The following is a 23,227-nucleotide window of genomic DNA, read 5'->3' on the forward strand; positions in this document are numbered from 1 at the left end:
CCTAGCACCCCAATATCTGCCACCTCCCCCAACCTGCAAGGGCCTAAATCGTGTCGTCTTGTGAAGGCTCCTGCCACAGCACATGTGTGAGTTTGGTTCTATTAATTCCAGCACCCAAGGTGGGGTGAGCTGGCCCTGAATGGAGACACAGGCCCCCAATGGGGCTCTCAGGCAGGTGACAAACATCAAGGAAGAGCAGATGTGTGACAGCAGATGGCTCAAGGGTACGGGCAAGGGCTCACTCCCCTGAAACCCAACCCATGAATCTGCTGGGAAGCACAGTCTGAAATGTGGACAGTTGTATACAAAAAAATGTGCGCATGAGTATTATTTAGAAAAAGCGAGAAATTGGAAACAATTTCAACAATAGCAAGGGTCAACAAGGACGCAGCCTGGGACAGATGGCAGTGCAGCTGCTCAAGCAGGGAAGAATTTGCTACGACCTAGAAAATGCTCGCACTAAGGGCGTAGAAAAAAGCCGGAGACAGTTGATATACAGGTTCTTTTATTTTCTGTAATCCTCACCTAATGATATATTTACTGATTTTAGAGAAAGAGGAGGTGGGGAGGGAAGGGAGAGAGAGAGAGAAAGCAGGAGATGGAGAAACAGTGATGTGTGAGAGAAACATCGATTAGTTGCCTCCTGTATGTGCCTCGACCGGGAATCAAACCTCCAACCCAGGCATGTGCCCTGACCCAGGATTAAACCCACAACCTTTTCGGTGTACTGGATGACATTTCAACCAGCGGAGCCACCCAGCCAGGGCCACAGCCAGGTTCTTCAAGTACGTGTACCTATCCACTGGAAGGACATTTGCAAGGAGGAGGGGTCTCCTCTGCACACACACGTTCTCCGCCCTGGGCGTGAGTGACCACACACCTGGCCCGAGGAGGCTGCTGGTGCCCTGTGGGTGCCCTCGGCCCCACCTGCCCACCCACCTGCTCATGCTGCGCCTTGAGCAAGGCGATCTCCTTCTCCACCTCACAGATGTGGCTCGTGGCCTTGGCCACCTCGGCCCGCTCCAGGTCCCGTTCAGCCAGCAGCTGCTCAATGTGCTGCTGCTTCTCCTTCAGGGCCTCTTGCAAGGCAGTCGTGCCGGAGATCTTGCGGGCATAGCGCGAAGAGGTCTCTGTGAGCTGCAGAAAGGCAGAGCGCAGGCAGGACTCAGGGATCCAGCACCACCCAGATAACCCACAGCTACCCAGTAGGTGGGGGGCCCAAGTGCCTGGACTCCCAGGGTCCTGCTCCTCCTCCTGCTAGAGCCCCTGCCTACTCATGCAGGGGAGGCCTACTATTTCAGATTCAGGAAACAACCCCTTCCAGGGGAGCCACAGCTAGGGCTCAGACTTGCTGCAGGCTCCCTCGCCTGGGCTCCCTTCTCTGGGGCCAGGAGGCGCCTTCCATCCTAGACTGGGCTTGGACAGAAGGCTCTCTACTCAGAAGGGTAGCCTCACCTTTCTCCCTCACCCAGAGTGGCTGTGGCACTTTTTTGAACCCCCTGCCCTGCACCTGCATGACCTGCCCAGCATCTGTATGACCCTCCTTAACCCCAAGGAAAGGGCTTAGGCTGCCAACAAATCAGTGATATAAAAATAACAATAATGCAAATGGATCAACTTCCTTTGTCAAAGATACACTTTCATCTTTGCTCAAAAACTCCAAACTGAGGATGTCTGGAGCTAGTGCAAGACAGGGGCAGATTGGGACACTTGGATCCCTCTGTCTTCGACCCCCATACATACCCCAGGGCACCCCTCCCCCGCCCCGCCCTCACCAGGCCACTGCGGCTGGGCCGGCCCCCCACAGAGGAAGCCACAGAGCTGACGGAGCTGATGGAGGAGCTGCTGGGACTGTGGGTCAGCGCTGAAACACCCATGGCCATACGCTTGGTCTTCTTGGCCTTGGCTGGGCTAGTGGATGGGAAGCCAATGCGGATCACCTTGTGGATGGGCGCAAAGAGACCAAACTTGGGTGGGCACTGGAAGTACCTGCGGACGCAAGAGAGACCCACGCTGCCATGATGGCCGCATAGCCTGGAGCCTCGCCTGCCTCCCCCCACCTCCTCAGAGCCCAGAAGAGAGGCTCACCCTAGAGGCCCAATCACCCAGACCCAAAGACCAAGAGATGGGACTTCCAGAAAGGGAACAGAGGTAAATAGGGCCTGCGATTTCTCTGCAGCTGTGAACAGCTGTTGGGCATTTTGGGGCGTGGGGTTGGGAAATAACTACTGAGCTCTGTGCCAGTCCCTTTTCATGAATGCGCATTACAAACCCCAACCACTCCACCGTTATCTCCATTTCACAGACAAGGAGACTTAGGCTCAGATAGGTTAAGTCACTTGCCCACGGTCACACAGTGGGTCGAGTGGCAAAGCTGGGACCGGACCCCCTAGCCTATGGGGCTCCAAAGCCGACTATGCTTGGCTCCTGCACGACATGCAGAGGCCACCAGCCACGTCTGCAGCCCCCTCGGACCGCCCCAGACCCAAGAAACCCCATCAGCTCTCTGCCCACGGACCTCCCTCCACAGAGAACCAAGAGCCCAAGGGAGACACTGCGGGGGTGGAGTGGGGGCTGCCCCCCAACCCACCCCTGAATTCAGAAAGAACAAGTTGAGAGAAATATCTGTTGTGAAAACAGGAAGGCAAAGTGTTGTTACGGAAACTCTGGGTGGTCGTCGTCTCATGGAATCTCTCTGCTCAAGGACGCTACATAGGACCGGGGGGCTAGTCCCGTCCAGTTTCTGACTCACCTTGAAATTGCCACCCCATGCCTCCTCTTCCCACAAAGGTATGTGCTTGAACTGTACCCCCAGCCTAGCACACCTTCCTCCTCAGAGCTGTCACAGCCTCTGGCCACAGAATCTAACCCAGGGACAGCCAGCGCGTGAACACAGGCCACCTGGCCTTGGCCCCACATCCCTGACACTGCTCAGGGATCACTGCACCCCACCCCACCCCACCCCACCGAAATGGGCCCAGACACAGCCTTAGATCCTCTTGCAAGGCAGTCATGCCTGAGATCTTGCGGGCATAGTGTGAAGAGGCCTCTGTGAGCGTTCCCAGCAGTCAACTCCCTTTAGTCAGAGATGGCGAAGAACCTGGAACCAGTTGTGAGCCCACCCTTGGTTGTAGAGCACAGTTGACTGTGTGACTGCCTGTGTCACCCGGGAAATCCCCAGAAGGCAGAGACCACCGCCTCTCGTAGCACTTGCACCCTAACTCTGCGTGACCTTGAGCAATGGCCTCTCTGGCCTCCGCTGGGGATGACATTCCCACCTGCCCCCTGTGCTGCTGTGTCAGAAGGATGGAGGCAGCATCTACACTGTGCTGTCTGGCACAGCCACCCGCACACTCAACACTGGCTTCCTCAGATGCTCCATCCCTGTGCCCTGTACCCATCCCAGGCAAAGGGAAGCCCCCGCTCACACCCCAGGGGGAAGCCCACCATACCTGGTGCCCGCCACTGCCCCATCATTCTTCCCAAGGGGCTCGTCCAGCTCCACACCACACCACTCGCCCTTGGCAAAGTCCGTCTCCCCCACGTACCGCACCACGCCAGTCTTTGTCCCGCCAACCTGTAGGCACACAGATATTTGGCTCTAGAGAGTACAGTGGGCACAGGCAGAGATGGTGCAGGGACTAGGTGCCCAGGCCTGTCCCCTCCCTCTCTTCCCGTGTGTAGGAGGAGGGGGAAGGCCAAAGGACAGCTGGGAGGGACACAGGCATAACCAGTACTTCCCAGGGCTGTCACAGACAGGCCTGCTTTCAAACTCTGCTGTATGAGCTTGGGCAAGTTACCTAACTGAGCTTCAGCATCTCCATCTGTAGAAAGGGTTTTTGTGAGGATTAAGTGCTGTATGTGCAGTGACTTGATAATTTTATTCTTTTTTTTCTTTTATAAAGATTTTATTTATTCTTAGAAAGAGGGAAGGGAGTGAGACAGAGAGGGAGGGAAACATCGATGTGCGAGAGAAACACTGACTGCTTGCCTACTCCACGCCCCCAACTGGGGACCTGGCCCACAACCCAGGCACGTGCCCTGACCGGGAATTGAACCAGCGACCCTTTCAGTTTATAGGCCAATGCTCAATCCACTGAGCTACAGAAGCCAGGCAAATTTTATTCTTAAAAATGGTTCAGAGGGTGGTTGCTAGGGGCTGGCAGGAAGAGGGAAACAAAGTCATAGTTTAATGGGAACAGAGTTTCAGTTTCGCATGATGAAAAAGATCTGTAGATCGGCTGGTTGAACGACAATGTGAATACACTTAACCCTACTGAACTGTACACTTAAAATGGTTACAAAAGTAAATTTTATGTTACGTGTATTTTACCACAGGTGAAAAAAAAAAAAACCCTCCCTGGACAGGCTAATAAGTATGAATATTACTATAAAAAGTTAAATTTTTAAAAAATTAAAATTATTTATACATAAAGAATCGAATACTTCCAAAGCCTTAAAAAGTCCTAGAAGTTTCTCTACCTTTCTCTGAAAGCAAAACTTTAACTCTTTAAGCTGAATTTTTTGGTATTTTACCTCCATACTTCTAAATAACATGCTTATATTGCTCCTTCTTGTCTTTTCAATTTTGGGTGCCATTCGTCGACTTCCCATCAAGCAAGGGGAGGTGTCATCTCCCCATCCCCACTGCTTCACACCTGCTTCCATCTGGAGGCGTCTTAAGTGATCAGACCCGGGTTGACAGTGCTATGACTAAGCAAACGCCCCTCCCAGGGAGACGGCACTTTCCTTTTCCTGTGCGACCTTTACCCTACAGATAACAACTGTCTTGTATGATTGTTTGCTGCCTAGTTTTTATGGACTTAACTCTACTTCAGCACCAAACTCTTTTGATAGTCTAACTCTCCTGCCAGGGTGTTCAGAGGCATTGGGAATTCCACCCAGCTCTTTCTGAAGACTTTTCTGTAGCCCTGTAACCCGCTGCCCACGGACAGGTTCCCGGCCCCTCAGCTCGGAGGCTACCAGCCTGAGGCCTCTCACCACCATCGCTCTGAGAGGCCCCTTTGCCTCTCTCCTGCGCTGGATCCTGCTTCCTGGATCCTGCATCTTCCATTTTTCCTAGAATACTCACTTATTTTGGTAGGGCACATCCTCCCATAGTCTTCTAAGAAAAAGTGCACGAGGGAATAAAATATGTGAGCCTTTGCATAACTGAAAATGGTCTATCCTCATTTTTTGGAGGGGAAAAAATTCACATAAAATAAACTTCACCATTTTACAGTGTACAGTTCAGTGGCTTTTACTACGTTCACAGCCACCGCTGCTATCCAATTCCAGAACGTTTGCATCACACCAGAGAGAAACTCCGTGCCCAGCAGCAGTCATCGCCTGCCTCTCCCCAGCTCCCGTCACCCACTGGTCTACCTTCTGTCTTTACAGCTCTGTGTATCTGGGCGTTTCCTGTAAGTGGAACCATACGACAGGTAACCTCTGTGTCTGACTTCCTTCGCTGAGCACCCACATTTTCCAGCGTCACTGCTCCGTTCCTTTTTATGGCCGAATAATATTCCCTTGTGTGGATCACACCACTCTCTGTCTGTCCATGCACCCGCCGATGGACACTTGGGTTGTTTCTGCTGTGGTTATTATGAATAATGTCGCTGTGAACATTCATCTGCAAGTTGTATGAACATGTGCTCATTCTCAATTCTCTTGCTATGCTCACTGGTAAACGATAGTTTGGCTGCATCTCTTCCTTCAGAATGTCAAAGGCTCCCTCTGTGTGTTCTAAGAATCCAGTTGAGAAGTTGAGAAGTTCAAAGCCATTCTGAGCCCTGATCCTTTATGTGAGCCCGTATGCCCACCCTAGACGCCTGCAGGGCTCTCTCTTTGTCCCAGGGTTGTGCAGTGTTACAATTAGTGTGGGCCTCTTCCCACCCCTTTGCCTGGGCTCCCATGGGTCCTTTCGAGCAAGGAACCTTTGTCAATCCTGGGGGCTTCTCTTGGATTACTTATGTGACTCCCCTCCTTCTTTTCCTCTGACTCCTTGCTGCAACCACTATCACTGAAGTTAGGTCTACTGAACAGATTTTCTGACAGTTATATTTTTCTCTCCTGCTCTGCACATTTTGGCTCTGTTCTCTGGGAGATTTCCTTAAATGTATCCTCTGATACTTGCGTGGAGTTCCTTATGTCTGTAATCAGATCTTTCACTTCCCAGAGCTCTTCTGCTCACTGAATATTCACACTCACACACTCAGTGGTACTCTGTTAGGATTTAATGGGTATATTACTTCTCGTTTCAAAAAGGACCAGCTGTTTATCCCGGAGAAGCTTCTCGTGCTCTCCAGCATGCAGGGCAGAGGCTAAGCAGCCAGCATCCCGGGAGCAGAGGGAGGGAGAGGCCAGTAGGGAAAGGGGCTCAGACTTCAGGATAGAAATGTTCATTTAATCCTCATTTTTCAGGCCAGCATGCCTGGGATTCCAACATGTAAAGACTCTCTGACCCTCTCAGGAGATAAAGTGTCCATCCCAGACATCTGTTAGAGGGACAGAGGGACAGTCACTGGGCAGAAGGGAGCAGGGATGAACGGTGGGGACGCGAAAGATATTTCCGACTGGTTCTCCTGTTTCTGGTCCTGACATCAACCCCGTTTCCAGAGGCTGCCCCACAGCTGATTCCTGACCTCTGGGGTTCCTGAGAGAAACCTGGCCTGCTTCTCTGCTTCCCTCCTACTGTCTGTGGACTCAGCAGCGCTGCCTGTGGTGTCCTTGCTGCCTCTCTTCTCCCGCTTTCTTTGTCCTTGAGGCTTCAATACCTTATTTTTTTATTGGGTTGGCCAGGAAGTCCGTGTGATTTTTTCCATAAAGACACATTTTTCATTTTCACTGATAACTTTATTGATTTGGCTATTGTGAGTGTGTCGGCTGTCTCCCGTGTGGTAATAATGCTGATTGTTCTCAATTAATGTCTGGATTTGATCACTATCAACTTCATCTGGCCTGACTGTAGAGCATCATCCGCCAAGAAATCTCCAGCATGAAACTTCACAAACCACTTTTGACATGTTTGATCAGTCACAGCACCTTCTCTATACTCTGCACAAGTGAAATGCAAAAAAAGATAGCACCTTCTCCATACTCTGCACAAATCTTTTTTTGCATTTCAGTTGCGTTTTTATCTTTCTTGAAATAATAAAGCATAATATGCCAACATGTTGCCCATTTTCTTCCATTTTCAATATTAAAATCTCTACACAAAAATTCACCAATTTTGGTAAGTTTTTTTTTTAAATGTACGCTGACATGACAGCTGCCATGATACAATCTAACAAAATTGTTTCAATGAAGTTACACAACTAAGCGCTACCAGAGCCATCTTTTCTTTTTTTTTTAGTCTACTTTTTCCCAGAGCCATCTTATGGAAAAAAACCAAACAAACTTTTTGGTCAACCCAGTATTTATTTATTTATTTTACCCTCACATGAGAATATGCTTATTGATTTTAGAGAAAAGGAAAGGGGGAGAGAAACATCAATGTGAGAGAGAAACATTGATGGTTGTCTCTCATATGCACCCCGACCAGGAACAGAACCCGCAACTCAGGCATGTGCTCTGACCAGGAATCGAACCCATGATCTTCAGGTTTACAGGATGGCGCCCAACCAACTGAGCTATACTTGCTGGGGCTAATACCTTTTAAAAAAAAATCCCTTCACTGTCTTTCTAGTGCAGTTTAGGGGAGAGTAAAAGTAAATGTGTTTATCTGCCACGTTTACCTGAACCCAGGTATGACTTTCTGCTACTTTGTCAGCCACCCCTAAGCATGCCCCGGGTGTGCCTGAAAGAGACTAGCTGCCTAATTAAAACTTGCTCCACTCCCACCATTTCATAAGGACGGACTGTATGCCCAGCCTGGAGAACACGGATTTGAATCTCACTAAGGCGGGCAGTGCACCCTGCTCCTGGATGAAGAGGCCGAGGCTCAGAGCACGAGTAGAAGAGTCCACCGGCCTCACTCTGCTGCCTTCTCAACCGCAGCTGGGCTCAGCTCCCAGGCTCCCCACCGTGGGGCCCCTCTCCCCTCGGGTGGGAAGCCATCTCTCAGGACACTGTTCCCCTACCTAACAACCAGGCCAGCCTGGAGGGACAACAGCCCTGTGGAGAACCTACTGGCCCAGCGGGGAAGGGTCAGCTGGGCACACTGCCTGGTGGGCAGGTGCACTTCTGGGTTATCTGCAAGGATTGCCTGGCCTTGGCCGTGAGCTTTCAGACTTGCGCAGAGAGGGTGCCCGCAGTACAGGTGGCTCTCTGAAAAGGTCCCTTGGCCCATTCTTCTCAGGATGCCTCTGTGGCCAGCACGTGAAGGGACAGACTTCACCTGTGTGGAGACGCTCCACACAGATCCTGCTTCAAGGAAGGTCTTGCTGCCCTGCATTGGGCCCCAGGGGATTGGCCTTTGCTGCAGGACCCTGTCACCTGAGATGACACCCTTCCTGGGGCAACGACACTCGGGGACTGAGTGAGGCAGGGCCAGAAAGGCCGGACATCTAGGCTCCATGGGTGTTGTGATGCAAGGTCTCACTCCACACGCCCCCTGGTTGGCCAAGGTCCTTCCCGTCTGCGCTGCAGTCTGACTTCTCCTTCTGCCCATCGTCCGCAGACACTAAAATCCCTAATAAGCATCTGCACCCCAGACCCACCTCAGCAACCACTTCCGGAGAACCCAACGTGTCACGGCAACCCATCCGCCATCTGACATCTTTGGGGGGCAGAGAGCTCTCCCACCACCTGGTGCTAACATCCGTCTCCTTGGGGCTTTGGCCCTGGGGTGCCTCTTGGAACCACAAGCAGCCAGCCAGGCCTCTTCCTTCCTGAGATAGCTTTCTCTGTTCCTTGCTAATTATACCCCATGCTGTTAACTGTGGATGACCAAGACATTTCCATTCCCCCACCCAGACTACGGACACACTGAAGGTGGAGGACACAGGGAACATTCCTGGGCTGGTAGGCAGAAGTCCCGAGTCCCCATCCCAGCCTTGCCCACGCCCCGCTGTGGGACTCTGAGCCAGTACTGGCCCTCTCTGAGCCTCACCATCCTCAACCATACAACAAACAGGGCCTGGTGGTTTCTGCCCCAGCAGGCCGGTCTATGAGTCTACATTGCCTCTCATCCGGTCAGTGACCCTCCGGTGAGAGTGTCTTCCTAACCCCGCCTGTCACCAAGTCTCAACCTGCCCTCTTGGTTCCTGCTGCTCTGTAATTCCGACCTGGAATGTCTTATCTTCCATCACCTCAATCCTAAACCAGTGGCTGCGTGGCTGGCCCCTGAGTCTGCCACACCAGGCTGTGCTGCCTCTGAAACCAACTTCCCAGAAACCCATGCAGACAGACCACCGCCTGGGATGGGCTTTCAGGGCCACACCCGGGGGCTCCTGCAGGCCCCAAGGCGGACACGCATGGCAGCTCTGTCTGTCTTAGGTCAGCCAGGCAGGCGAGAGCCCTCCGCACAGTACCTGGGCCTGGAAAGTGTCCAGGACCAAAGGTGGTGGAGGCTACACAAGCCAGAAAAAAATTTAGAGGTGGCCTGGGGTACCAGGGTCCCACCAGGCCTGGGTCCTGCCTCAGATCTGCCTGGCATGGTATAAAAAGGTATGTGACTTTGGACAAGTCACTTCACCTCTCTGCTCTCACCTCTGCCAGGAACTCCCACCCCAGACACCCAGGGCCCATGAATGCTCATCCAGAGCGAGACCCCAAACTTGCCCAGGCCAAGCTTTAAGCTCAGGGAGGGAGGGTTTTAGAAGAGGACATTGGGCAGAACAGAGCAGATCGGTGCTGGAGGAATTTCAGGCACTAGCTGGACAGCTTATCTGTGTTTGTACTGGGGCTGCAGAGGCGCGGAGGGTGGGAAAGGCCAAGGCAGAGCAGCTGGCCTGTGGGCCCAGCTCGGCCGCTTCCTCTCTGGGTGCTGTGGGAAACTCGGGTCTCTGAGTCTCAGGCCTCAGTCTGTGAAATGCAACATTTGCTTTCGTGGGAGACTGTGAGAAGGAGAGGTGATTGTGCAGCCCAATGAACAACTCCAAACCACGCCAGAAACTGTCTCAGGCAGGCGTGGGACAAAATCTCCAATATTTAAGAATATTGGGGATTAAGTAAATCCTCAATATTCTGGGAAGTAAGGCGTGTTCTCCTGTGGTCTCCAGGTCTCCCTCTCACCCCTCCACTCCTCAGAGCCCGGCCTGCCCAGCACCCTTGGGGACTATCCCGTGTTTATTCTCACCTACACAACACTGGGGCTCTTGAAGGATGGGGTCAGCCTGGGGCCACCCTGGCCACCCAGGCCCTGGATTTGGCACAGCAGGTCATGGCCTTGGCTTCTGTACCTTGCCACTCCTGGCTCAGGTCTGGTTCACAAGTGCCAGGAAAACACTCTTTCATTCATACTACAGAAAGATGAATCCAGACTCTGAAGGACTTGGGGGCCACTGGCCCCAACAGCTGGGAGCACCAGAGAAGAGGGGACCCCTGGGAGGAAGACTCGGCTAGAGAGCCCTTTGGTTCCTGTGACCCAGTTCCCTCCTCCACAGCAACACTGAGCACTCTCCATTATAGTTCCTTAGAGTCGGACCGATCGCCCAACCCTCGTCCAGGGGTCTTGAGCTCCCTGGTCCCTGGCCTTTTCCAGCACAGGCCTGGCACATCCATGATGGTGCCCTAGGTCAGTGGGTATTATCGACAACAGCTAACATTAAGTATCAGGCACCATCTAAAGGCAATACACACATTAATGCATTTCAACTTATGAGGGAGGTACTATTAAAATTCCCATTTTGTAGGTGGGAAAACAGGCTCAGAAAGGTTAACACACCTGCCCAGGGTCACAGAATGACAGTCTGCAGATCCCACTTAATCTGTCATCTCCCTGGTCCCTCTGTGTGGTTCTAACGAGGAGTGGGCGGCCTGGCTTGGACCCCACCTGAGCCCCAGAGCCCCCTCCCTGCCAGCCCCCGGGGTCTAGCGGTCGGGGAAAGGGACTCACCAGTACACGGTCTCCCAGGCGCAGGTCCTTGTCACCCCGCTTCACAGAGCCACTGTCCGAGAGGTTGGAGCCCGACTCGTTGCCTGTCTTGACAGAGCTGTTGAGGACACTCTCCCGAAGTGGGATGACGCGGCTGGTCAGCGGCGGTGTGGCTGTGCCCGAGTGCAGCGACAGGTTCTGGGCGGTCAGCGACTCTACAGAGTGGGTGTCGCTGCCCGAGCCCTCGGCGGTGGGCTGCCGGGTTAGCTTGGAGGGCCGCGTGAAGATGCCCTGCAGGGCCGGGCACTCGAAGTAGCGCACTCCGCCCACAGCGCCGTCGTTCTTGCCCACGGGCTCGTCCAGCACCACGCCCGCCCACTGGCCGGGCGCAAACTGTGTCTCGCCCAGGTACTGCACCACGCCTGGCTTCACACCATTCACCCACACCCGCTCGCCCACCTCAAAGTCCCCCACAAAGTCATCGCCCACCTCGGCCGCCTTCGGGCCAGGCTTCTCAGCGGTGACAGGTGTGGCCACGGAGGAGGGGCCCGAGGCCTGCTTGTGCAGGGGGGAGCCTGTGGGGTGAGGAGAGAGGCAGAGGTTAGGGCTGAGTGCAAGCTGGAAGGCATCAGTGCTGGTTACCTGATGGGGAAACTGAGGCAGGTATGGCTGGCAGTGTGGCCCTGGGCAGGTCTCATTCCAGGTGGGCCTTGAGCAGCCCTCAGTCTCTCTCTACTTTTCCAACCCCTCTGGAAAGTTCTAAGGATTAAAATCTCAGGAAAGTGCCTCCTCAGAAGCAATACTTTCCACTGCTCAGGGTCATTCAAACTCAAGGGCCAAGAATGAACCCACTATTGAAGGTCACAAGCTGCCACCTCTCTACCCAGGTAGGCTCAGATCTTGGGAGTGGTCCCGGTGCCCTTCACCCTCTTCCCCAGACAGCCCTGGGCCTGTGAAAAGGCTCCCAACCTATTCCTTGACAGTGGGCCACAGACACAGACATCTTGGAGCAGAGAAAGGAAGAGCCAGGAAAACCTTCTTACTCCATCCCCAAGCCTCCCTTCTCTTCCCCCCTCCTTCCCAAGCCAGAAGCCTCAGGGCTGCAGAGACCAGGAAAAGTGGGAGGGAAGAGGGCAGGAGAAGGAAGCAGGTGTGTAACCTCATTCCTAGGACTGAACTTGGGGCTCTCTGGCCTCAACTGGGCCCCCTCCCCTCCTTAAAGGAAGCATGACCCTGAAGCTTAGAGAGGCAAGGGCTTTGCCAAGGCCACATAGCAGAAATGGGACTCAAACTCTAGGAGGGCCTACCTCCCAGGCTCCAATGTGCTCCAGACACTGAAAAGGAAGGGAAGCGACTTGCTCCAGGTCACTCAGGAAATGACCCCACCATGCTCTGTGTGTGTCTGGCTTCTGGGCCCTAAGCTCCTGGGTAGATGGGAGCTCAGAGAGCCTGCCTATTTGTGCCTCAAGGTCTGGGGGCTGCCCTTCCTTCCTGCCAGACCAAGCATCAGCAGAAGGAGGTCTCATCTTTCTCCTCTACTCCATTGGCTGACGGCTTGTGAAACACGGAAGGAGACAGGAGGCAAGCAGATGCTCAGACACCCCCATCAGAGATGCCGATGTTTCTGGCTCTTTCCACAGACAGCCCGTGGAGGGGGCAAAGGGCAGCAGCTCCCACCCAAGTCCTCCTTTCATCCACGGCCAAGGAGCCCTGGGCCCCAGGTCTGACTTGATGCCACCTCAAGGCTGGAAGCCAACCCCTAAGAACAGAGTTTCCGGGGACCAGGAAGCCACACAAATCCAAGGCAGGCTCAACACACGAGGCCAGCAGGCAGGTTCTCCCCCTGGGCACTGGCAGTGGTGGTGGGAAAGCACGTGGCCACCCAGGGCCTGGGCAGGCAGGATGGGGTTCCTGACCAGGGGGAAGGGGGCGAGCTCTCACCTGCGAGCTGGGCTCCTGGGCGACCAGGGAGCTTCACTGCCGAGTGTGATTAACGGCACAGGCATCACACCCAGTCACGGAGGCTCTGAGCCAAGAGGCTGGCTGCAGCAGCTCGTCTGACCCTCAGTTAATCCTGCGAAGCGATGCTGTCGTCCCAGCTTTACCGAGGAGGACACTGGGGCTCAGAGACGTCAGGTGCTTTCTCTGAGCTCCTCGGCAGTGGGCAGCACAGCCGAGCTCTGGCCACAGGCTCAGGGGCCTGGTGCGGGGCAATTCCAGTCATCTAACAGATGTACACAAAGCACCCGCCAGGCCTGGCCCCCAACTGCAATCGCCCCAAATCTTGGACTCTTCTGAATGGACCTATTCCCCAGAATCTGGCTAAAGCCCACAGTTCCCTACAATCAGGAAATAATCTCGTCTCTTACTTCTTCCCTTGTAAGGAGAACACTGTTCAGAGGAGAACCCTGAGTGGGACCCTGGTTAGGGGCCCCCAAGGCTCTCTTCTGCTACCTACATCCCATGAGGTGGAGGGAGCGGGCCCTGGCACCCCACAGACCTGCTCTCGAACCTGCTTCCCCTGGCACCGCCTGTGCCTCCTCACCAGCACCTGGTCCCGGGCCGCTGTGTGATGACAGGGACGGCGCCTGCCCGGCCCATATGCGTGCCCATGAGTGCTGACTATCGTTATTTTCATGAGAACAATTTATACAAAAACTAAGGGACTGGAAAAAAAAATGAAAAGCCACAAAAGGCCCAGGAGACAGAAGAAGGGCCTCCAGGCAGGTTCTGGTGACCTTGGGCAAGTGGCTGTACCCCTGAGTAAAACAGACATGAGACACCAAGTGTAAGTCGGCTAAGACGGGCCCCGTCCTGCTGGTTCCCTGAGCCGGGACAATTCTGTACCACAAGGAGCTTCTGCTGGGATCTGGGAACGCCACCCACTCCCTACAGTGGCTGTCCACCTGGGCCAGGTAGGCACCTTCCTTAGGCAAAGCTGCTCTGAAAAGCAGCCAGATGGGAAGGAAGTCACAAGTTAGCTGGTGCCCCAGGCTCCAGCCCCCTGGTAACACTGCCCCAGGAGCCCGTGGGGCCCACCAACAATGAGGTGTCAATGTTTTATTAAAACAGCAGCTACCATTAAGAAGTGCATAGTGCATGCCCTCAACAGACTGGGGACTTTTTACATATTATATTCTTATCTTGCTGATTAGAAAACAGAGGGTACGCCCTGGCTGGTGTGGCTCAGTGGGTTGAGCACTGGCCTGCGAACCAAAGGGTCGCTTGTTCGATTCCCAGTCAGGACACATGCCTGGGTTGTGGGCCAGGTCCCCATTTGGGGGTATGTGACAAGCAACCTATCACATCAATGTTTCTCTCACACTTGGATGTTTCTCTCCTTCTCTTTCTCCCTCCCTTCTCCTCTCTCTAAGAAGAGAAAAGAAAGAAAGAAAACAAGAGGTTATGAAACTTGCCCGAAGTTACCTAGGCAGGAGTCGAGCCCAGCTCCTCTCGATGGCCCCCCACTAAGGTGCACACGCGGGCGGCGGGTGCCTAGCAGGCGTCAGCGCCGTCCCGTACTCACTTCTAGATACCTCCCCATGACGAGGGCTGCGTGATGCCTGCTAACTGATCTGAACGGCTGTGGCCCAGTAAGAGCCTTCCCCTGCCTGCCCTTTTGCTTACAGAACAAATGAGAGTTCCAGGTCGGGGGCACTCCGTTTTTCTTGGCTATTCTTGGCAAAAAGCTGCCTACTCAGCTGTCCTCCTCCCCAGCTGTCCCAGCCCAGCAGACCCTCAGGTAATCTCCTTTCTTCCCCACCCCACCCCTCCAGGGGCTACAGGCCCTGGGACCAGTTGTTTCAACAGCTGCTAAAATCCAGGTCACAAGCCTGTGGCAACCGTGCGCGTGTTTTGTTCCATTTTTCCTCTTTGGTGCCCTTGGCTACCCGTCTCACAGGGGCAAACCCTTGTCAAATCCCCCTCTCACACCGGGGGGCTTTCAGCGGCCTGAGGTGGAGAAGGCATGGCAAACCCTTACAGGGCCCCCTTCCCTCCAGGGAGCCGTTATACCACACTGGCTAGGCCTGGCCAGGTCATCTCTGGGCCTGGCCACATCTGGGCCTCAGTTTCCCCATGGGACAACAAAGAACTACGTCAGAAACAGCCAGGGTCCCGGCCGGCAGCGATATTCTGTGGGTGCCACCTCTCCTCCTGGAGAAGCTACCGTGAGTACTCAGAGCTGTCAGGTGGACCTGGCTGTCCCCTCACGGCTCCGAGGCAGGCTCTGGGACCTGAGGCCAGGTGTGGGCTTTGTGCCCTCCAAGTTCCTGAACAGAGCAGCAGTAGCTCAGCAAACCGCCAAGAAAGCAAAGGGCAGCGACAGATTTAAACCTCGCAGGAGCAGCTGATCCTTCCCCAGACACAGGCATGAGGGAATTTATTGCTGGTTTCAAGTTCAAAGTAGAACTCTGGTGGAAAGGGCTAATGGACATGGTGTGGAGTGGCAGCAGCTGGTAGCCTGGTCCAACAGTGGGAGGGGGACTCAGATAAGGCATCCTTCCCTCCTTCCGCAGGGGCCCAGTCCTGCCCTGCCTGGGGAGGTGGAGGCAGGTCTTCCCCATACCTGCCGAATCTCAGCCAGCAGGGACCCCATTCGCTGAGCAACGAGTGTCACATTGGGGATGATGGGCACGGCCAAACGAGGGCCCGGCAGGGCGGTGTGGTGGGGAGAACAACAGGACCACAGCGACAGCTGGGCCGGCCGCCTGCCTGACCAAGGAAGGGACGGAGATCTGAGGGCACATGGTTGAGAAGGCTCAAGGCTGGTGGGGGCAGGAGCACCTCCCCAAGCCTCGGCCCCCGATGGCCACAGAGCTTGCCCCTCACTTCCTCAGGGAAGCCGTCCCTGACCACTTCATCTACAGGCTGGCCGACCCACGTCACCCTCTACTCCTTTACTCTTCCAGAGAGTTATTCTCCATCTTCACCCATGCATGTCTGCTGCCCTGACTTAAACCAAAGCTCCAGAGGGCTTTGCTTCCTCTCCAGCACCAGCCTGGTGCCAGGTCGCGGCCCCCAGTGCCCGCTGAGCTGTCTGCTCAGGGCCAGGCCCCACTCCAAGAAGCAGGAGCCACAGTGGCTCTGTGCTGGGTGTGCGGAAGCTCCACGTCCGGAGGCACCGGCGTCTCCCTTTGGCCCGGGAAAGGCAGGCTCCCTCCAGGCGGCTTCAGTTCCCCTGGCCTCCCTTCGACCACCACGCCTCCCGGAGCCCTCCCTGTCTCTCCCGCGTTTCTAGAGCAGCGCTTTTCAGCCTTTTTCATCTCATGGCACAAATAAACTAATTACTAAAATTCTGAGGCACACCAAAAAATACATTTTTTGCCAACCTGACCAAAAAAAATAGGTATAATTTTGATTCATTCACACCAGATGGCTATTGTTGTGTTGGCTGTTGCCATTTTTTTTATTAGACAGTCTAAGGGAAAAGAGGTCAGTGCCCCTGACTGAATAGTCAGGTATTGCATGTTTTAAAAATTTGTGTAACACACCAGTTGAAAATAGCTGTTCTACAGGAGAGATAAAAACCTTCTTCTCTCCCTGGCTGGTATAGCTCAGTGGACTGAGCACAGGCCTGCAAACCAAAGGGTCACTGGTTTGATTCCTACTCAGGGCACACGCCTGGACTGCGGGCCAGGTCCCCAGTTAGGGGGCGCGCACAAGAGGCAACCACACATTGATGTTTCTATCCCTCTCTTTCTCCTTCCCTTCCTCTCTAAAAATAAATAAAATCTTTTAAAAAACAAACAACAACAAAAAACCCTCTTCTCTCTTTAGGAGCAAACGTCCATCCCTCTTTGGTCTCCCCTGGACCTGCCTCCCTGCCCCACCCTCTCCCAGCAGAGGCATCCACACCCCAAGCCCACAAAACAGCAGCTTCCCCCTCCACCCACTCGCTTTCCCTCTCTCTATTTAAATGTTTATTACACAGATCATTGATATGTCCGCTGCATAAAAATGAGAAAACAGAGGTTACCGATTTTTCAAAAATACTAAAGTGCCTATAGTTCCATCACACAAATGTAACAGTTACCATCTGGGCCTATGTTTTCCTGGCCTCCACCTCGCCTGTGTACGTGCACATATATGCACAGTCCGAAACACGAGCAGGCCGTGTTTACATGCTACTTGGTGTTCTGTACGGCCCGAGGTGCGTATTTTTCCATCTAGCAGCATCTAGAAGGAAGCGGCTCCATCCGCTGAGACTCTGCTTCCCAGGTCCTCTCCGACCCTCAGCTCCCGACCCCTCCCCACTACGGCCACCACTCGAGAGGATGGCGCTGCCTCCTCCCTCCAGGGCAGTGGGCCCTTCCCAGCCCTGTGGGTCCTGGCCCTGCTGTCCACCCTCCTCTGAAAGCTCCCTGATCCCATGACTGGGGGCCTCTCTGCCTCCTTGACCACTGCCTACCCTGGTGGTCCTCCCCAACAGGCCAATCCCTGTCCACTCCTCTCTCCACCTGGGTTCTGGCCGGCGGTGTGCTCCAGCTCTCTGGGAGATAAATAAATAAATAAATAAATAAATAAATAAATAACCCTGATTTGTAGCATTTGCCAATTTCCATGGTGTAAAATCTCCCACCATGGCCAATTTCAAACTACCAGCATGATACCACTGAACACAGTTGGAGACGTTATATAGTATTTCCATATAGAATAAATAACCTCAAAAACACAGATATTATAAATCTTACTATTAGTGAATAGTAGTAAAGTAATGGAAGTATTAGTGGTATAAACGTGAGCAGAAGTACTACTATAAGTCATGAGTTTTTAATATTACCTATGTTTTTAATAGAATCTATTTAATTGTAAGTCCACACAATCCGATTTTTAAAAATAACGGCTGTGTTTAACATCTGGCTGACAAAATTCCTGAAATTTCACAACTGGTTCTTGTGAGCCCGCACAGGTTGGCGCCAGCACACCACCAGTCCCAGCCCCCACACCCTGGATAGGCGGCCCATCCGAGACCCGTCTGAATTCCCTATGCACCCCAGGAATAAGAGACAGGAGGAGGAGACTGAGAAGCACCAAGAGCAGGTCGGGAGGTGTGAGAGGCAGGAGAAATGTCCTTCTCTGGTCACTGTCTGGGGAACCCTGACCTACACTAAGCTCCGCTATAATCCAACCCCTCCTGACGCCTTAGCTACTGCCTATGTGCTGACACGCTTCTGCTTCTTTAAAGACACTAAAAACTTTCCTTCTGAAATATCTCAACGACACAGGAAGACACAGAATGAAGTTGGGCCCCAGATAAACTCTCCAGCCCCGATTCCTTTCCTGGACACCGACCTGCCCACCCGGCAGCCACCCCCTCCAGGACGTCCCCAGAACCTCACATTCAATATTCTGAACCAAAGGACCCTCCTCTCTAAGAGCTCTTCCTCTGTCCTCCCCACTCATCTACTTAGGCCACAGACCTCATCACCCCTTCCCCTCTCATCCCAACAGTCTAGTTATATCCATCAAGACCTGGCAGCTCCACAGAAGGAAGAACTGAATCCACACCTCAGTCTAGGGTCTCAAAGGCCCCTCCCAAGATCACGCCCTTGAGACTTCACACCTTGCCCAGCAGGCAACCTCCAGGTGCCTGCGGTCACCCGCTCTGCTCCAGGCCGTTTGCAAGGCAAACCAACCCAGTCATTGCCACCTGCCCATTCATTAGAAATCTTTAGCTCACTTTTTTTTTATGTTAACCTTCTCCTTTTTCAACGCTGTGTTTGTAATAAAATACAGTAACAATAAAGTACAATGTTTTCAAAAGGGAAAAAATAGCCCTGCCTGGTGTGGCTCAGTGGATTGAGTGTGGGCCTGCGAACCAAAGGGTTGCCAGTTCAATCCCAGTCAGGGCACATGCCTGGGTTGTGGGCCGGGTCCCCGGTGGGGGGCGGTGCATGAGAGGCAACAATACACTGATGTTTCTCTCCCTCTCTCTTTCCCTTCCCCACTCTCTAAAAAGAAATAAATATTTTTTTAAAAATAAGGAATACTCATGTAATCTTTGGCCCATTTCCTAATGAAATGATTTAGAAAGAAAAAAACTGACTCACTGTCTTGTCATTCACAAAATAAACGAACACCCTGAATCTAAGAGTCCCACACAGGGGGCAGTGATGTGAATTATGGTCAAGTCTTTCAGATTATCGTGCAACCTTTAAAAATAATTCTCACAGGGGAAAGTGTTTCCGATGCAACAATGAAGAAGCAAGGTTTAGGAGAGCCCCCACGCACAGCGCTGAGGCACGAATGCCTGGGCTGGGGGAGTGGGGACACGGGGAACAGGATAAAAGGGAATCGATTTGAAAAAACACAAGTGGGTCTACGCAGGGACCCACAGCGACAGAAATGCTACGAAGGGCGCCCTCTGCCCCGGAGAGGCCGGAGGGAACAAGGCGCACTGTGCTGGGACCTGGTCGGTCGCCTGCGGAGCCAGTCAGTTTCTCAAACGTTCCACAGAACACCGTCCCGCAGGACGTTAACAAGTATAATGAAAACCATTTTAATCTCCAAATTCACATGAGCTTGAGAACCAGTGGCTTCAACAAAGGTAAGGTTATGCGGCTGCGGGACTTTTCAGAGCCTTTAACGTGCCCTGGGACCACTTAGGAGGGACTATAAACAAGGTGACCACAGGATCCATCAGCCAGAACCAGACACCTTGGAGAGAAAGGAGGTGTTACTAATACAGCATCCTGCCAAGACCAGAGGCACAAACTAGGGCTGTCCCAGGCAGAATACGGTCACCCTGGCCCGAAAGTGCAGCATTTTCCTCTCTGTGTCACCTAGGAAACCAACCCTGCCGGCCCATCAGACCAGCTCCAAAGGCCCTCATTGGCAGCCACACCACAGGGCCCCATTCTTCCTCGGTTTGCAGAGCCTGTCCCCCAGGATGCAGGAGTGTGCACCTGCACCCCACCCAGAACACATACCACCTCCCCTCTCCATCCTTGGAGCCCGCAGACCACACTGAAATGCAGGCTAGTCAGGGCGCTTAGCTGCCCTCCCTGGTGGCCCAAAAGCAACACACACAAATGCCCATGCACCCTGAGGCTGCTTTCTGCTCTAAGGACCCCTCCTCCCCAGAAGGTGCTCATGGCCTAGGTCACGAAGGAAGGGATAAGGTCATGGCACTCCTCAAGGGAGCTGGCTCTCCCACTGTGAGCCCCCCAGCCCAGTTCACCCAAGGTCCGTCCTGATGACACCCACCAACATGGCCTCCAGGCAGGGCTGAGTCCATCCCTTCCAGCCCACCCCAACCAAGGCAGGGCCCATGCCTTCTGGCCACCACAGGCACTGCGCACCCCCCTGCTGTGCTGCCTGTAGCCAGCCAGCCCCAGAGAAGGGACCAGAAGGGCCTCAGGCCCAGGGATGATTGCTCATCATCCTTCCTGAGTCAAATGGAACTCACAAGTCCCCTTCCAGTCCCCTTATTCCCAAATCAGGAGGATAAAGTCCCACCCAGCCAACTCGGCCAGGGACCCAGGAATAAATAAGTGGATGGCTTACCCTGGAACGAGCAGAGCCAGCTCCCCATGGAGAAGCCCTGCTGCGGCCACACAGGGCAGGCAGTGCAGGCCGCTGGGCCCCCACCCCTGGATCAATACCAGCGACGTCAGGAGCATTAGGAGGCTTCGCTCTCCCCTCCCCCCACAGCCCAACCACAAGAAAGCTGGCTTGGCTTTCCCCATCCTGATGCCATTAAAAAGTTTAGGATGTGGTTGGGGAGAGCCGGAGAGGCTGACCTTGAAGGGAGCGAGTGCTGCCTGGGGCAGTGCTGGCTCTGCAGGAGCCAGGGCTGGACATGGTCCTGGCTCTGGCCAGGTTTGCACAGCATCTGGGACACGTCGCTTAAAGTGGGGATATGCCTCCTGTCCTCCCAGGGAGCATGGGTACCAAGGTGAAAGGCAATCCTCTGGGGATGGAACGGGGTGGGGTCAGGGCCTAAGAGTAGAGGCCGGCTCTGGGGGCCACATCTGGGGCAGGTCAGGCTGGCTGCCACGTCTGGGGCCCCCAGAGGGTACAGGGGCGTCTGGACCCAACTCAGTAAGCCAGACTAAAAGCTCTGGAACCAGCCCTGTGTCGACCCTTTGGGGAGATCAAGATATAGGTGGTGAACCTCACCCCAAGTAGCTCGCTCCCTGCCTGAGGGGGAATCCCATGCGCTCTTCCTGCTGCCTGGGTCCTGGGTCCGTAGCATGAGGAAAGGCTGAGGGCACACTGGGGGACAGTTATGACCAACCTAATGAGAACAGACCACTCCTCCCACCTGGCCCACCTGCCTAGGGCGTGAGCTGTGTGGAGCTGGGACTGAACTTGGGGCCCCAGGCACCCCACCTCTGGGGTGGGACAGCAGGTGCCAGTGGCCTGAGCCAGCTTGAGACCCTGCCTGCCTCTCTCTGGCCCTGTAACTCTGGGCAACTCAGCTCTAAACCTCAGTTTTCTCATCTTTAAAATGGAGAGAGGAGCGCTCACCTCACTGGGTTGTTAATGAGAAATACACGTGATATAAGATACCTGCTGCAGAGCCTGCTTGTGACATAGTAAGTGTCAAATGTCTTCCCTCCTACGCATGGCATCTCTGGGGCTGGGCCACAGCTGCAAGGGATGGGAAAGGTCCTTCAAGAACCTGCCTGCCCCGTCGAAGGAGCAAGGGCAGAGCGAGTTCAACAGTGGCCTCTGGCCTGACCCCTCGCTCAGCAGCGCTCTGAGTCCCCCCCAGGTAACTGCAGTCAGCCCTTCTTGTTGGAGCCAAGAGGGACCTCCCAGCCTGGCCTACCCTGACCCAAGGCTCAGAAGTGAGCCCCATGGAAGGGCTAAGGGCCCCTGCTCCCAGTGTGCCACAGTCCCTTCTTTTCCACAAATACAGGGCAGCGTCAGGCCCTGCCCAGACACTGCAGGCTGCTCCTGACCGGAAGGGAGGGCCGTTCACCAGCAGCAGTCTTGAGCTGCCATCCTGGAGGCCTGAACCCCCAATTCCTTGGGGCCCAGGTCAGATTCGAACCCCCAAGTGGCCCCAGTCACAGCTCCCCACTTCCACCTAGGGCCCTGCCTCCCGGCCTGGCCCATCAGTGATGCTCCCCCGGACCACTCAAGATGCCCTCCGGTTCTCAGACATCTCAAACCTCAGGGCCTTTGTAGCCACCATTGCCTCTGTCTTGAGGCCCTTCCCTTGTCACTCAGATCTTTGCACCAATGTCACCTCCTGAGCAAGTCCCTTCCTGACCTCCTGATCTGAAGCAGCCTCCAGGTGCTCCATCCTGTCCAGCTGGGCTGCCCCTGTCCGTGCTGCCCCACCCAGGCCTTTGCCCACAGGGGACCCGAGCCTGCCCTCCTGCGCGCCTTCTCTGACCACCTCTGGGCCACGTCCTAGGATATGAGACACCCCTTCCAACGGTCCCCTCGTCTCTGCTGCTCCCTGTGTGTCACAGCTCTGGGGACTGACACAGGCCCTCCCATCTCCATGGGGCAGGGGTGGGGGCATCAGTCCAGCCCCAGCCCTTGGCCAGACCCTCTGCCAGGAGGCTGAGCTCATGCTTTGGGAGGCAGCCACTGCCCCGATTCCCAGAACAGACTCCCAACTTTTCACTGTCCTCCACCCCCAAGCTGGCCCCAGCCTCAGCCAGACCCAGGTGCCCAAGTCGCCATGTGCCCAGGTGCCCCTCACACAGGGTCCCAGCCTCCAGTGGGGTCGGCACCTTGCTCCAGCAACTCGGAGAGCAGATGGCCAGTTCCAGGGGATGGGGGAGGGAGCCTGAGGGCCAAGAAGAGTGGGCGGGGGCACAGTCCTGCCCTGGTGCTTCCATCCACCCCTCCCCTCCAGAGACTCTTGTTATTGAGACCCGGAGCAGGGACAAAAGCAGCCCTGGACGGCATAAATCTCCCTTCCTCTCCCACACAGTTTCTCTGCCTTTGCCAGCTCTCCCAGCTCTCCACTCCCTCCCCCAGCCTGGGTGTCTGCAAACGCAGCTGGTGCCAGAGGAGAGAGGGCACCACCAGGCCCAGCTGCAGCCTCATGCCCACATGGGGCACGGGGGCTGGCTCTGTAATCAATCAGACATTCACGGAGGCACCTCCTCTCTTTGGAACGGCCTTGGGGTAGGGGGTCCAGGCCAGGTCAGACCACCCAGTCCCCACCCTCAGGGGCTCCCAGGCCACTGTGCAGTGTGACGAGGAAGCAACTGTGTGCTCCATCCCCACTCCCTCCAGGGACTACTATGCAGCTGCTGAAAAGGACAGCAAAACCAC

General features: G+C 54.6%; 1 protein-coding gene across 6 annotated transcripts in view; it reads right to left on the reverse strand.

Moving 5' to 3' along the window:
- The window catches only part of CLIP2 (CAP-Gly domain containing linker protein 2), a 69,123-nt gene that overhangs the window by 24,576 nt on the left and 21,320 nt on the right, over nt 1-23,227 (reverse strand). For all 6 annotated transcript variants that reach the window (XM_053929998.2, XM_053930001.2, XM_024571596.4 and 3 more), the window contains 4 exons: nt 11,003-11,556; nt 3,453-3,577; nt 1,776-1,989; nt 940-1,137 (listed from right to left, as the gene is read on the reverse strand). In XM_053929998.2, the coding sequence (XP_053785973.1) occupies nt 940-1,137; nt 1,776-1,989; nt 3,453-3,577; nt 11,003-11,556 (1,091 nt within the window). The remainder of the gene's footprint in view (nt 1-939; nt 1,138-1,775; nt 1,990-3,452; nt 3,578-11,002; nt 11,557-23,227) is intronic.

The sequence above is a fragment of the Desmodus rotundus genome, chromosome 1 (genome assembly GCF_022682495.2).
Source record: "Desmodus rotundus isolate HL8 chromosome 1, HLdesRot8A.1, whole genome shotgun sequence".
NCBI lineage: Eukaryota > Metazoa > Chordata > Mammalia > Chiroptera > Phyllostomidae > Desmodus > Desmodus rotundus.